The sequence below is a fragment of the Phycodurus eques genome, chromosome 18, assembly GCF_024500275.1.
Source record: "Phycodurus eques isolate BA_2022a chromosome 18, UOR_Pequ_1.1, whole genome shotgun sequence".
Lineage (NCBI taxonomy): Eukaryota > Metazoa > Chordata > Actinopteri > Syngnathiformes > Syngnathidae > Phycodurus > Phycodurus eques.
Window position 1 is genome coordinate 16,211,988 of NC_084542.1, and position 15,102 is coordinate 16,227,089.

At 41.6% G+C, this 15,102-nt stretch overlaps 3 protein-coding genes across 5 annotated transcripts; 1 reads left to right on the plus strand and 2 right to left on the minus strand.

Moving 5' to 3' along the window:
• Positions 1-882: 882 nt before the first annotated feature.
• On the plus strand, positions 883-7,697 carry trim54 (tripartite motif containing 54). Of its 3 annotated transcripts, XM_061704164.1 has the most exons (9): positions 883-1,338; positions 2,088-2,257; positions 3,696-3,864; positions 4,668-4,763; positions 5,486-5,719; positions 5,933-5,955; positions 6,141-6,265; positions 6,897-6,979; positions 7,214-7,697. In XM_061704164.1, the coding sequence occupies exons 1-8, from the start codon at positions 1,162-1,164 to the stop codon at positions 6,932-6,934; spliced, it is 1,032 nt and encodes a 343-aa protein (XP_061560148.1). In that variant the 5' UTR covers positions 883-1,161; the 3' UTR covers positions 6,935-6,979; positions 7,214-7,697. The 3 variants fall into 3 exon arrangements, 2 of the variants coding, with proteins under 2 accessions (XP_061560148.1, XP_061560147.1); XR_009770300.1 differs by lacking the exons at positions 6,897-6,979; positions 7,214-7,697 and having other exon boundaries at positions 5,486-5,779; positions 6,141-6,193; XM_061704163.1 differs by lacking the exon at positions 7,214-7,697 and having other exon boundaries at positions 6,141-6,974.
• A 508-nt stretch (positions 7,698-8,205) lies between these two features.
• uts1 (urotensin 1) lies at positions 8,206-10,264 on the minus strand. The gene is made up of 2 exons (XM_061705006.1): positions 9,958-10,264; positions 8,206-8,971 (listed from the first exon to the last, which is right to left on the minus strand). The coding sequence occupies exon 2, from the start codon at positions 8,967-8,969 to the stop codon at positions 8,562-8,564; it is 408 nt and encodes a 135-aa protein (XP_061560990.1). The 5' UTR covers positions 8,970-8,971; positions 9,958-10,264; the 3' UTR covers positions 8,206-8,561.
• A 94-nt stretch (positions 10,265-10,358) lies between these two features.
• Positions 10,359-15,100, minus strand: mpv17 (mitochondrial inner membrane protein MPV17). The gene is given in 8 exon segments (XM_061705005.1): positions 10,359-10,717; positions 11,135-11,169; positions 11,171-11,188; positions 11,283-11,315; positions 12,522-12,617; positions 12,685-12,777; positions 12,913-13,028; positions 13,998-15,100. Coding segments are annotated over 8 exon segments (636 nt in total). The 5' UTR covers positions 14,173-15,100; the 3' UTR covers positions 10,359-10,647.
• Between the last annotated feature and the right edge of the window lie 2 nt (positions 15,101-15,102).

Genomic DNA, 15,102 nt, shown 5'->3' on the forward strand with positions numbered 1-15,102 from the left:
TAAATTGCAACTTGGTAACTGGTTTGTATTTTATTTATTTAATTACTTAATTGATTTATTAATTTTGGGGTTGACTTGAGTCATACCCGTTTTCTATATGACAACTATTTAACGTCAAACTTGTTTTAGTTGAACAAAAAATACTTGCATTGGCTAAAGTCGAAGCCTACTAGGTTACTACCTTATATGTAGCAAATAGAGGATGCAAAATATTTACTGAACGTCGTCTTTATTCAAAATGTCAGCAATTGCAGCAACTGTAACATCAAATCGATTTTAGACTAACAAAAAAAGACAGCAGATGTTAAAAAGCAAGTGACTCCGAGCTAATAATTAACTAGTATTTGCGTCCAAATATTAACAAGGAGTGTTCTTTCGTCAAAATTTCAACAATAACTGGAACTAAAACAATGATTTAATGTAACTATTTAACAAAAAAAAAAAAAGTGATTATTGTCTGACAAATAAAATGTTGGTAACAAGGACGTGCAAGCCTGCTAGTCTACTAGCTTAAAAGTAGCTAGTAGAAATTACCAAAATATTAACATGGAATGTTATCGTTAGTCAAGTTTACCAATAACAAGAACTATACCATCTACAGTATTTAACGTAAATATTTCACAAAAATTTATTTTAGTCCGACAAAAAAAAAAAAGTATTGATCAGTGTAGCCTTCTAGGCTACAAGCTAGTAAGTAGCCTAACCTGCTAGCTTAGCCTTCTAGTTCAAATATGATGCTCAATAAGAGGCTTAAAAAAGTGTTTATCCAGTAAGGTTTATTCAAATGTATGATTCATGTTCTTCAAAATGGCTGGGACGAGTTCCCGAAATCCCCCCTACACACACACACACACACACACATACACACACACACAGCAGCTCTCCTCTTCACCAAGCCACTCTGACGTTTGTTCCACGCCTGGACTTGGACTTGCACTGGAATGTGCTTTTGGTAGTAACACAATCCACAACAAACACAGCAGCTCAGAATAGAAACAGTCAGTCAGTCAGCAACTTTGGAGGTCTGGGGGGTCTTTACACAGCACGGTGGGGCAGTGGAAACAAGGGACAGGCAGTTGGGTGAACTTGAATTCCCCTCTGAAATCTTCAGGAAACTTCTTCTCCTTCTCCTTGTTGTGTTTGTGACTCGGCCAGCGTTTGATGAACTTTGGCCTTCAGCCGGCGGGTCGCGGCTCGACGGGCGGCGGAGGATGGAACATGGAGAACCTCCAGAAGCAGCTGCTGTGTCCCGTCTGCCTTGAGATGTTCTCCAAGCCCGTCGTCATCCTGCCCTGCCAGCACAACCTCTGCAGGAAGTGCGCCAATGACGTCTTCCAGGCGAGTCACCGCTTCCCTTCGCTTTGACCAACTCATAAAACTCACCCAGCCTTTATCAAAGCAACAAAAGTGCCTCAAGACGAACTGCTTCTTTGACTTTATTGTAGGGCTGGCCGATATGACCTTAAAAAGATTTTTAAAATATTTTTAAAGCGTTCTAACACTCCCACATTTGGTTCTATTCATTGGCGTATTATTGTCTTTGTTTTAAGTTTATTTTTTTTGTTTTGCATCTATAAAGAAAAACCTGCATAAGTCAGGTCACTCGTGTCTCAAGGCACCTCCGTATATATTCATATAGAGTTTTTGAACAGTCTGCCTCTTTCTGCAAAACAAACAGCTATTTATGATACATATATATTGTATAATTTTTTTTGATGCAACATTTCACATTTTTCTATGGAAGTTAATGCACGTTAATGCTGGGAAAAAAATATTTCAAAGCAAAAAAAAAACACAGAGCAAACCTTGTTTAAAATAATGTTATTGTCATTTTTTTCTGTAAGTGAAGGGGGAAGAAAATCAATTCAAATTGAAATTCAGACTTTTGTGGGAAAAAAACCTGAGCTTTTATTTTAACGCCGTGTCGGCCAACCCGAAGTTTTAGTCCATCTGTCCATCCATCCAGCCATCCTTCCTTCCTTTATACCGCTTTTCCTCACTCAGGTCATGTTTAGTTTTATCGTACAATGTTAATGATGAAAGTGCTGTAGCGCTGATGTGTTTTTCTCTTTGCTGCCGTGTCGCAGTCGTCCAACCCGTCGTGGCAGTCGCGCAGCTCGTCCGGCGTGGGAAGTCTCTTCCGCTGTCCGTCGTGTCGCCACGAAGTGGTCCTGGACCGCCACGGAGTCTACGGTCTGCAGAGGAACCTGCTGGTGGAGAACATCATCGACGTGTACCGCAGAAACCAGGCCTCCAGGTCAGCTCCTCGAGCAACGGCTTCAAATAAAGTCAAACGACTCACATTCTTTTCAACTGTCATAGTGTCAAAAGAAGTATATAAAATAAAAACGTAAGTCAAGTATAACTACTCAGATTCTTAAAGTAATTCAATAAATGTAAGTAAAATGACTCACATTCTCAATTGTCATGGTGAAGTCTAAAAAGAAGCAAAAAATAGATAAAAATAACAACTGCAAGGGTTGTAAAACTACTGAACTAAAACTAATCACAAACATAGTAATAATAATAATAATAATAATAAAACATAATACTCCTGTTGAATAAAGTAAATAAATAATACAATGATCAATCCTGCACGTTAGTTAGTTGTAATAACAAATATAACCACAAGAGGTCAGCATTTTACCCTATTTTGTTTTCAATGTCATTCATCAACACTGTTAGCAGTACTTTTTGAAAGATGATATTTAATGCACCGGAGAATCATTGAGATTATTACCCTCCCAAAAAAGAATCCTTCTTTTGGACTGAACTTTTGATCTGATTTAACATAAACAACTAAATGTGACTGGACATGAATTTGGCAGATAAATAAACAATATTTTTCTCTTGAAAAACAATGTTTTTCTCATTGTTCATTTTCGGGGAATGAATAAGCACTGCAAACAAAGAGCTCAGACAATATATAGCGACTATACAGATAATAATAATATATATATTTTTTTTAAATGTGAAAATAAATTGTCCACCCTATGTTTGTTTTTCAGACAAGAAGAAAAATGTGATTACATGTCAGATAAATTTAAATTCAAAATTAAAATGAAAGTATTGTTGTAATATAATATGTCATGAACAACTGTGTGTGTCATGAACAACAGCTATAGCTTAACGGGTGACAAAAAATATGTTGGTTGGAAGAAACACACTGTAAAGATTGTGTAATAAACATGTAAACATTGTGAAAGTGTAAAATAGGCTTCAGTTGTGAGTGTGTGTGTGCGCGCATGCAGTAGTAGTCACATTGTGATGATAATGTGTGTGTTTGTGTGCGTGTCACGTTCACGCTGACTGTGTTTGCAGATGGTCACTGCCATCCCATAATAGACGGGATTGTTCTCATGGGCCGTGCATGACACATCAAATTTATTCAAATGTACTTTTCATCATCTTAAATGCGCATATAAGCCGCCAGGCCAATTAAACATCTAAGAAATTGTATATCATCAAAATTGAATTGAACAATAGTGTACAGTATCTGTTATTACATATTTTGACATATTTGTGGGTTTAATCTTTTTTACAGCAGACTGAAGCTACAAAGTAGTGTCTTGAAAATAATACCAAATGTTCCCTCTTTTTATGGGCGTTCAATATATTAAAATAAAGGCTACTAAAACTGGGAAGGTTTTCAAAAGCAGCTTGAGCTCACCTGTGACTTCTTCCTACGCGGACAGGCCGTCGAGCGTCAAGCCAGAGTCGCTGACGTGCGAGGAGCACGAGGACGAGAAGATCAACATCTACTGCTTGTCCTGTCAAACGCCGACGTGCTCCATGTGCAAAGTGTTTGGGCGCCACAAAGAGTGTGACGTGGCGCCACTCAGCAGCGTCTACATCAGACTCAAGGTGACAAATATACACAACGGGACACAATAGGGGGGGGAATTGGAAGTCAGCCCTGAAAAAAAATGGCTGCTGTGATTTTAGAGAGAGAAGTTAGTGTCATTGCTTTTATGAACCGTCCCAAAGTGCCACTCCACATTTCCCACATGATAGGACAAAATGGGACTTAAAAGGGGACATTATGGGACACGATGGAAAATGATGGGACAGAACAGGGGACACTATCGAACAAAATTAGACATAATAGGGACACTCCCCCTCCCAGCTCTTTTTCCAACTCTTGTCCTGCAGTCTTGTTGCGATCGATCATAGAAAACAAAAGAACATGCAGATTTTTATGGGAAAACCCAGCCATGAAAGGGAAGGACCTCAGTGGAAAAGAGGTACCTGAGAGAATTGCAGTGGTCTGAGGATGCAGCCCTGAAGGACACCACTCGCCACTCCACACACAGGATGAGTAACTGAAATTTTCTTTGGAAAAAAAAAAAAAGATGACCAATGTGCCTCAACATGAAGGTGTAAAACAAGTGTGAAGGTCAGTGGTGATGAAGTCATTTTTAAGCAGTTGAGTCACACAAAGACAAAAAAGTTTGTGTGTGTGTGTGTGTGTGTGTGTGTGTGTGTGTGTGTGTGCGCAGATGGCCATGTTGACATTTGGCCGCCATCTGATTCTCTCAGTCTGAAATGGAGCTGAAGATGCACAACTCAACGACGAGCGTCATGAGAACAACCGTATATATATTGATTGTCCTCTAGGGGGCGAAGTGATAATAAAATGTGTGAACTTTTTGGTGAAATGTTTGCAGACGGAATTGAGCGACAGCATTGCCGGACTGGTCGCCAACAATGACAACATCCAGGCTGCCATCACACACATGGAGGGAGTGTGCAACGCCGTCCAGGTAACACACACACACACACAATTGCAAGCATATTGTGCCTATTGCAGTTTGTGTGCTATCTATACGCCTTTAAGAGGCGGGGCCTAATTATTTTCGCTTCATTTCCGCTATTTGCGGCAGGTCCTCTAAGGTGGCGCCGTGAGATATGAGTTTAATTTGTTTCGTGACCACGCTCATATCTCAGAACACCCGTATCGCAAATCAGCTTTCCTATTGAAATAAATGGAAATGCTACTACTCGGTTCCAGCCTCTCAAAGAAAATGCAAAATGTATAGTGTTGCTGCAGTAACATTAGTTGTATTTTTCCAGAGGATAAAGTGTATGTGCCTGTGAGTATTGTTATATTGTTTGTCAACGTGTCGCCCAACTGTTTAGGTTCAAATATCCGTTGCTTAAAGGTTTATAACACTTAACACATTAGCGTTCGTTAGCAACTCTATGATGTTTCCCATTATGCGTTAGCATTAAGCTAGTGCCAGGGTTACTATGTGGTTGTTTTAAATACACATGTAATCCTCTTTTGTGAAGAATTGTTCACTATCTACCAAACTGCAGCTTGTTGTGAATTGAGCTGAGTTCCCTGCAGTCTCAAATTTTTGCTCGCAAATCAAAGGAAAAGAATCGTCCGGACGATATGTCAGGTCACTCTTATCTCGAGGCGCCACTATATATATTTAGCCTTAATGACATCCGGCACAGCGAGTTTGCCGTCCGTCCTCAGGAGAACGCTTGTCATCGCCGGGATGAAATCGCCAGCCAGTTCGAGACGCTTACGGCCATCTTGGACGAGCGCAAGCAGGAGCTAGTGGGCGTGATCACCAGAGAGCAGGACGAAGAACTGCAGCGTATACGGCGCCTCATCGGCGAGCACGGACAGAGGCTGGAGGACAGGAGGCAGCTGGTGGAGACGGCCGTGCACGCCGCCGACCACACGCACGCCGCAGTCTTCATCCAGGCCAGTCTTCTAAATATATAGCCATCCATCCATCCATCTTTCTGAGTCACATTCAAAGCAGTAAGACTCCAGTCGTGTCCCAATACTTTTGTCTTTGTGGCATCCCCAAATTTCTGTCCTCACCATTACTTGTTGTCCTTGTGGCGTCCCAATACTTTTGTAGATCCCAATACTTTTGTCCTAATGATACTTTCGTTTCTATCTTTCGCACAGAATGTCACTGTCATACTGGAGAAGTAAGTTGCGTGTTCTATTGTATCGCGTAGTTGTGACGTGTGATGTGCATGTATTTGTGTGTATGCTACAATGACATCTCGCAATTACAACTTTCCTGTTGCATGTGTTCTTGCTGTCATCCAGTAGACGCATGCCAATGTGTTGTGTATAGTGTACAACTCTAAGTGTGTGTGTGTGTTATCAGGATGTCGGCGTGCGCTCGCGACGCCAACATGCTGCGACCGCATCTTTCCTTCGACAACATGAACCATTTTGTCATCGACGTGGACGACGTCGCAGACATGTTGAACGACCTCCACTTCCGACGCAGTTTGTGCACGCTCGACATTACGCCTTGCGACACAAGTGGTGCCTTGAGATACGAGTGACCCGACTTAACGTGTTTTTCCAGATATGAATCGTCGTTCGGACGAGTTTTTGCTTTGACTTGCGGGTAAAATGTTGAGATGCAAGCGCTGTATGGTGGCAGTGAACTCAAACAGCATTTACTGAGGAAAACAAACAGCCACTGCTCACAGGCATATATTCTGTACCCCCTGTGAAAAACAACTAATACTACAACTTCAGCTTACTGAGGAGGTGTGACCGTGTGTACTGTATATGCGTATTTGTATCATACTGCCCCCAGTGCCCAAGGCGGGCACACCATAAGGCGGAGAACAATGTCACTTAAATTGAAGTAAAAAAAACTGGAAGAAACCGTTGAACGTTTAACATATTTTTTTTTTATAAAGTTCAATATTACAGTGTTATTTTTCTCTTAAAAAACACATTACAAAAATAGTATTTTTCTTTTGGCAGAATGGATTAAGGGCATTTCCTTTCATTTCCGTAGGTAAAGATGATTTGATGATTTAACCGTGTATCTCAAGGCACCACTGTATATTTATATACAGTATATATATTTATATTGAGTGTGTGTGTGTGTGTTGTCTTTCAGGTGAAGATGACCTTGAAGATGACCGAGAAGTGGACTGACGGTCCGCCCGCCCGTTGTGAGCCGAGCAGACGAGCCGCGGTGAGGTGTGTACCGCTTTAAATGGCCACGATGCGTTCAGGTGTCTCCGTCGCTCCTGGCGCACTTCAATATGGCCATGATACGTTGACACGCGTGCACACACACACAGCTACACGTGTTGATACTGACTCAGCAGAAACAACAACTCCTTCATTCTTTCCAACAAAATAAAAATAATTCAAACATTATTTGACAATAGAATTGACCTCAACATTTCTTTCCTATTTGTTTTCTCCAAGGCCTACTCGCCAAGAGGTCAGCACGGGGTCAAACCCACGTTGACTCCCCGAGGTCCCTGCTCTCCATGAGCTCCCTTCACTCCATTTGGACATTGTGGTCCAGGAGGTCCCTCAACATTCACTGTAAGGGTCCGTGGTCTCCATGACGATTTTGTTATCCTTGTACTTGACGTCCTCTTTCGTGTAAACTCGTGTGCACTGTGTGTATATTTTTTGTATTTTCAATAACAGTCAATAAAAAAAATGGATATTCTTGCTTCAAACAGGGTCAGGGTTTCAAAGTAGGGTTTCGAAAACAGGGTTAGGGTTTCAAATTACGGTTTCAAAACAGGATTAGGGTTTTAATGAAGGGTTTTGAAACCGGGTTACGGTTTCAATGTAGGGCTTCAAAACAGGGTTAGGGTTTCAAAGTAGGGTTTCGAAACAGGATTACAGGACTTTGATGGGTTCATTATGCAGGAGCTCCATGATTTTGCTATATATAATCAGGATGATACTAATCTATTTTTTTGAAATGTCACAAATTCTTCGATGGTTTTTTTGGGCTGTTTTTTTTTTTTTTTTTTTTTTAACCGTGAAGTCTTGGAAATTCGGGTCTGGAATAAGTATGGAATTTTGGAATCTCAAATGCATAGTGTTGCCTGTGTTTCAAATAATAATGATGTAACTAAAAATAATCATCCAGTGAGCAGGTCACTCACTTGCACACCACAAGGACTCACAATGAATTCATCATGATGAACGTTTAAAAAAAAAAATCTTTATATAATTATGTAATTGCTATGTTTTTGTATAGTACAATATTATACAGTACGATTTCCCTTTTTCCTCCACATTTTTTTTAGGGGGGAGGGGCCACAGATTAATGCCATTCCTTTTCATTTTGTTGTACAAAGACGATTTGAGAATGTTAAACAAATGTTCCAAGAGGACATTTTTGTTTATAAATATTACTGACTTAATGACTTTATTACACAAAAGTAGTTCGAGTGAGTCCATTTTTTTTTATTACAAAATAAGAAATGACAAAAGACAATGTGAAAAGATTGAAGGAAGATTTTGTTTTTTTTCTCTTGCTGATATGATGACAGTCAAATAAAAACACATTGCTGATGAACAAACTGCAGCAAAGTCAACAATGATGTCATCCGTCATGTGACAGTCAACGTCACTCGCTGGTTTCAAAAGTCAAGGTCCCGCCTCTTAATTTATCTTCTAGGAATAGATTATCGCTGAACTGATTCTATTTACACTATTTGATTATCTTTACTGCAGTGCTTGCGTGTATGAAGCCTGGGTGACGTCACAACTCCGGGCGACTTATGTTTTTTTTTTTTTTTTTTTTTTTTTACTTTCCGACCTCGTCAAGAACTTTCCGGTTGAGTTCTGCGCGCATCCGGTGCTCCTCCGTGCGCGCATTGTGGATCATGTTTCTCAAGAGGTGAAAGGTCAGGTCGATGGAGAGCGGCGCAAACTCTCTGCGCATCTTGAACTTCGGCTCTTCGTCATTCACGTCATCATCATCATCATCATCATTCTCCTCCTCCTCCTCCGGTGTCCCCCTGAGGATGAGTCGCGGGACGCCGAAACTGAGCAGACGGGCGGCGGCGACGTTCCCGCCGGCGGCCGCCCTCAGGTGCGTCGGGGCCGGCTGCGGGGTCCGCAGGCGGCCGGCGGCGGCGGAGGAGGCTGGAGGAGGAGGGAGGAGCGCCGACAGGAGGAGCGACGACAGGACGAGCGCGGACCGACACTGCATGTCTGCGCGCGCACACAAAACCATAATTCATTCGGTCAAGTGCACTCAAGTTACCGAAATGAAAAGTCATTGATGTTATTCAAATGTGGTTCCGCCAACACGATTAACAAAGTCAAGTTAACTCAGGCTCAAAGTCTCATTTGCTTGCATGGGGAAAAAGAAGTGAATTCAGAGAAAATTGAGAATTTAAAAAATACAAAAAAAGAAAACAATGGGAGAAAACGCTTGAAATGTTTGGGAAAACTTTGTTAAATATCACAAAACTTAAAATGAAAAATATTTTTTTATCAACTGTATAGTGAGAAAATTAGATACTTAATCAAAAACTAATAGGCGGGGAAAAAACACGTTTTAGTCATTTACTCGCGCAAAAACTAAAGACAAATACAGTCAACTTTTCATTTAAAAGTATGAAAAAAAGAAAAATCTTAAAACATAAAAACATGATTTGGTAGAGTACGTAAAACTAAAACATTTAAAAACATTTTGGGACAGAAATTACAAATGTAATGAAAAGAAAATACAAAAAAATTTAATTACAAATAGTGAGAACATGAACAAAATAATCTATTTGGGAAAATCAAAATAAATGAATAAAAATAACAGAAAAAATTACAAATGGATTTTTTTCTTAGCACGACCAAAAGCGATACAAAAATGTAGGCAGTTTTCAAACATGTACCTAGTTTTAATATCTAAGCAAAAAAAAAAATAGATCACATATCAACTCTTGCCATTTTTAATCACTATACAAATAAAACATTCGTAAATGTTTTGACTTTCGGCTTCAGAATGCATCAAACTAACTTTTTTTTTATTTAACTAACTTTCACCGCATATTTTATTATTAACATGGTACAAACTTGTATAGAATCGACATCATGTTTTTAAGGCAAGAAGGTGCCAAGAAATCACAAATATTTCAATTTTATAGTAAAACTTGATTAAATTATGGTATTAAATGCGGGTGCAAAAAAAACCAACTTACTTGTTGTGTTCCTCGTGCAGGCTCAGGGTTCCTCTGAGCGTCGTGTGCGCGCAGGATGGAGCGCACACTGAGTTTTTATACACACACTCCGTTACGTCACTGGCACTAGCTATCACACACACACACACACACACACACACACATTTACACTCTCACGCACCCACAAGTGCATTTTCATACAACAGCACGCGCGCACACACACACAAACATCTAAAAATAAAGTCACACTATTGTTGTGCCTAAACATTTACATAAGTTCACTTACAAGAGAAATAAATGTTTTTTCAGCAAGCTGTGTGTGTATGTATATATGTATTTAATGGGCTTTTTTTTTTGTATTGCTGCAAACCCTATTTAAGATAGATCATTTTTTTATTTAGTCACAATTAGCTTTGCCTACATATTCACAATGGCAACAATTTTTAAAGAAAGTTTTTTTTTTTTTAATTAGGAAAGATCTAAAAAGGGCTTACACAAAGAACTAAACTTGTAATACTGTTGTTCAACGCTTTAGTGACACACCAACCAGGAAGTGGATGTTTGTGAGTGTGATTTCCATAATTGTGTTAAATGTGTCATCCCGTCATTGAGCGATGAGTCAGTCTGGTGAAGTCTATTGTCGAGGAGCCGCAGTATGATTCGAGCAACAACAACAACAACAACAAAAAACAAGATGGCGGCGCCGGCGCATCACAAGGTGTTGGCCTTCCAGGTCAAGTAGGAGTTCCAGGCCACAGCCACCACCTGCACCACAGCCAACCTGAGAGCGTCACAAACGTCTTCAGATTCAAAACTTTCACTTGGGTTACAAAAAATGAAAACATTTAAATACAATTCTCCTGAAATTGCCCACTAGGGGGGTACATTTATCTGAGAAGAGACTAAGGGCAAAGTGGAAACTGGCGTATACTACTGCAGCGTCCAGAGCTGAGGCACAGCAACGGGATCCACTAACGTTAGCATTTGTGTCTGTTTGTGGGAACCAAATTTTATCCGACAGGAGAATGAGGGCAGAGTGGAGACTGCGGACTGTAATACGGCAGCTTGAAGAGCTAACGCACGGCATCGAGCGCCGCTAACATCATAATGTGTCTTTATTTGTGTGAGTAAAATCTGATCCAAGTGGAGACTGAGGGCAAAGTGCAGCAATTTGGAGACAGTGGAGTATGATACCGACCTGTGGTGCAGTGGGATGAAGTAGAAGTTGGCCATTCTGCACCGGTGGCCATAGCTGACACACAAAATACACACAAACACCGACAAAAACGCATCAAAACAACAACACCGACTTTTAAATGAATTGTATAAAATCAATGGAAACTTACATAATAGTTTGAGATAAGCGCGTCTGTGTAGTCCTGTGAAAACATCACAATAACAACATGAACACACACATATGCGCACGCGCAGTGCACGTGTCATGTAGTTGAAGGTCACTGCACGTAAAAACACAAATGCCAAGTTGCGCATGCAAGCCTTTGCTATCAGAGTAAAACGTGTTTCTAATTATCATCCGACACATTTTTGCACTCCGCTTATTTCCATGCGTCAACGAGATTTGCGGAACGTGGGCAATATTACAATGGGGCGCTTGACACGCTGCGTTCGAGGCCACGCTGCAACAAAACCTATTGTGTCATACTCAACTGTTTCTAATATTTTGACGCCACCGGACCTCACACGCACGTTAGCAAAATCAACATTTAACCGATGACTCGACTAGTCGATGGGATAACCGATAGAATGCTCGATTCTAAAAATACTCAATAGTAGCAACCTTACGCTGTGGTGAAAAAAAGCTTGCGCGTGGTGTTTGGCAGTTATTTCATAACGCGCATTACCGCCACCAAGAGGACTGGAGTGGAACTAGTTTAGAGTTTTCTTTGTGGAATCTCAGCAGAGGACATTTTCCCCCACGAGGAGAGTGCGGCACCGACATTATGGCCGTAAATATCTCAGGCCAACGGCAGCAGCAAAGTGTGTCCAATTCCAATAGTGCGAGTGTGTGCGTGCGTGCGTGCGTTTGAACAGCATCCGCTCTGTCATTTGTTTTGCGTCCTGCGTGACAACACCAGTCGGCCGCCCCGCCTCCCGGCGTCAATAATTGAGCAGAGGAGTGTTTGAACGGCTAACGCGCACGCAAACACACGCACGCATTTTGCGCGCGCCGACACTTGCGCTTTGGCTGGAATGCTCGCAGTTACTTTGGTTTCTTCGGCGTGATTACAAAGACGAAGTGTGACATGTGGACAGATAAGCAAAAGTGTGACGATGAAAGGAGCTCTGCATGTTCTCGGTGAAGAACAGACAAAATGTCCCCTTGATAAAAGATATAATATCCATATTGCGTCTGACAACACATTTTTGTGAATACAACACATCATGTAAAAAAAAATACAATATGCATCTTGTCCTGGATTTGTTTTTTTTTGTTTTTTTTGTACTTTGAATTTGTTGTCCACGGAAGGTAGGTTATGATTCACGCTACAGAAAGTTACGCTGCCGTGTGTGCGCGTGCGCGTTCGATCGAAATAAATACGATTGACATTGACGAACAGTCTCACCCGGCGCAGCTTGGCGACGTTCTGCCGCACGCTGAGCCCGTTCAGAACGCCCGACAGAGCCAGGAAGGCACCCAAGAAACACGGAGCGAAGCACAACTGGACACACAAGATAGAATCCATCATTTCTGAAATATTCGAATATCGCGTTGCGGGACCTCCTGACCTGATCGATCATCATCTTCTTCATGGCCGCACTCTTGCCTCCTCCAGCCACCAGGCGGTCCAGAATTTTGTACCAGCTGCCGACGACCGGGCCCTTCGGACGGGAAGTACTCGTCTAAATGTCCACGGCTGTGCTAATCGCTGTACTGATTTTCAAATTGTCAACTATAGAGTCCGCTAGTTTAAATCATTTTTAAAAAGGATCTCTGGAAGGCATGAGGAAACTCACCACAAAGACAAATCCAATGCTCATCATCTTGGCTGTGCGGCGCACGTCGTGGCGAGCGAGTCCGCGTCGTTCCATCAGTTGCTGCGAGATGACGTCGCCCACGCCCACCAGGGAGCCTGCACGAACGCACGCCAGCCGCCATGTTTACCGACGTTAAAATATTTGGTGAGAAATACATGATCATGCGTACTCGCTTGCCCCTGCCTCATCAGGATTTTGGCCTGTTTTACTGCCGCATCTCCTCTCGCCTGCCCCGAAAATATTTTTGATGGGGCATCCATCTATGGACTCCATCTTTGGAAATGTGTTTGAATTGGTTTGTACATCTTAACGTCATAAAATCAGGGAGTGTGTGTATATAATATGAAATGTAAAACAGGATTCTTAAAAACAAACTCAAAGGTTTAGTTGGCGCACAGATGTAAGATACAATGGCGCCATCGAGTGGTCAACAGTGTGAATGCACGAGGACTGTTCTATTCCCGATAGAAATCCAAAACATTTCTGTCAAAGTAATTAGGAGTCTCTAAAGAAGAATATGACTTATACTTGTAGGTTGAAAGATGCCCTAATAATTACATAGTACATATACTATATAGTCAAAAGTATTGGGACACCGACAGGGAGTAGATATGGCACTGTTTGCAGATAGAAAAGTTCCCAGGGGTTTAAAATTGAGGTTTCAAGCCAGCGGGTGGACATTAAGGTCTTAAGACGGAAATTGGATCAAGACAAAGTTAGGGTTTCAAGCCTGGGTAAGGTTTTCAAGTGGGGCCTGAAGACAGGGTTCAGGTTTCAAACCAGGAGTTTTGAAATAAAGACTTTCTACAAAATGTTTGGAGTGTATGAAGTGGGGATTGGTGCGCTGTCCGATTTCTGATTGATTGATCGATCGATCAATTAAGAGCTGTGTGACAATATTTGTGTCCTTGGAGCGAACATGTTGATTTGTGCCACTGACCGCCATTCGTGTACAAACGTGCGTGTGACGTCCGAAGTTCTTTTGCTTCTGTTGACTTTTGTGTCATTAACGACACACAAGCCCAAGTTGAGGTGAAAGTCAAGTTTGTGTGGTGGGCTCTGACCGGCGGTCACAATCTGCACCGTCCAGGGGCGTCTTGCCATCAAGGCCTGGTAGGACCGCCACAGGCCCGCCATCCTCACTGTCACACCAAACAACACAAACACAACAATAACTCCAACGTTGTCATCAACAAATGAGACCGGGAAAAGAACTCCGATCCAGTTTAGTGTTATCATCTATCTGCATACATAAATCTCGAGTACTCAGTCAAATGTTCATATCAAAAGATATTTATTTCAGCTGTCAGGGATGTCGAAGTGTGATAGCACTGCAACCCTAAACTACTCCGAATACTTTATTGCTTAAGTGAGGACCAACGTGATTCCACTCAAGTCAGAGAATGCGAATAAGTGACGTGACGTCGATAATTCAATTGCTAGGCTGGACATGAAATGCATCCATCGTCACAATGTGAGCCATTTATTAGAACTATAGACAAATATGACGCAAAACCATGATTTAACAGGAGTGGATTGGCGTGATTCCGTCATTGTTTGAAAAAAGATACACGACACCGAACGGCACAGCGGTTACCAAAGGAAAGTGGGAAGATGTCGTCGGCCCGTGACGAACGAGTGCGTTTGCAAAAACAATGCATTCACTTTTAAATGCTTGCGTTTCCGAATGACATGTGGGCGTCACGTGCCGCTCCGGGTACTTTGAAACGAGAGCCGAACAAGCGGGAATTCTACGACAGCAAACTTTCATGTTTCGGTAGTCGCTCGAAATGCTTGCATGAGCACAAAATCGCGATTCTGCTGACTGCGTTTGGGGATAAAAGCAGTGAAACGTTTACGTACCTGCTTCTGAATCAGCCTCACTCCGAGCAGGCTTTATGATGCGTTCACTTACCTTCACCGGCCCACGCAAAAATCGTACGTCTACCCCTTGAAAGATTACACTTACATTTAGTTGTAAAATGTTTAAAAAAAATAAAAATAAAAATAAAAAACATTAGCCATGAAAATAACTCGAAAACGTTCAAAAGGACGTAATTAGCTGCCAAAAACGAGCAAAACTGTAAACATGAGGGATAAATGTATTCGTGCGCGCCAGGGTTGACTTTTAAACGCACGACCGCCACAGAGATAGTCTCCTACTCTATT

Bases quoted from the DNA above. Each gene is read 5' to 3' on its own strand.
- trim54 (XM_061704163.1), top strand. From the start codon at position 1,162: ATGAACTTTGGCCTTCAGCCGGCGGGTCGCGGCTCGACGGGCGGCGGA. The intron at 4,764-5,485 runs GTAACACACACA...GTCCGTCCTCAG, and splicing joins GAGTGTGCAACGCCGTCCAG to GAGAACGCTTGTCATCGCCG. The intron at 5,956-6,140 runs GTAAGTTGCGTG...GTGTGTTATCAG, and splicing joins GTCACTGTCATACTGGAGAA to GATGTCGGCGTGCGCTCGCG.
- uts1 (XM_061705006.1), bottom strand. From the start codon at position 8,969: ATGCAGTGTCGGTCCGCGCTCGTCCTGTCGTCGCTCCTCCTGTCGGCG.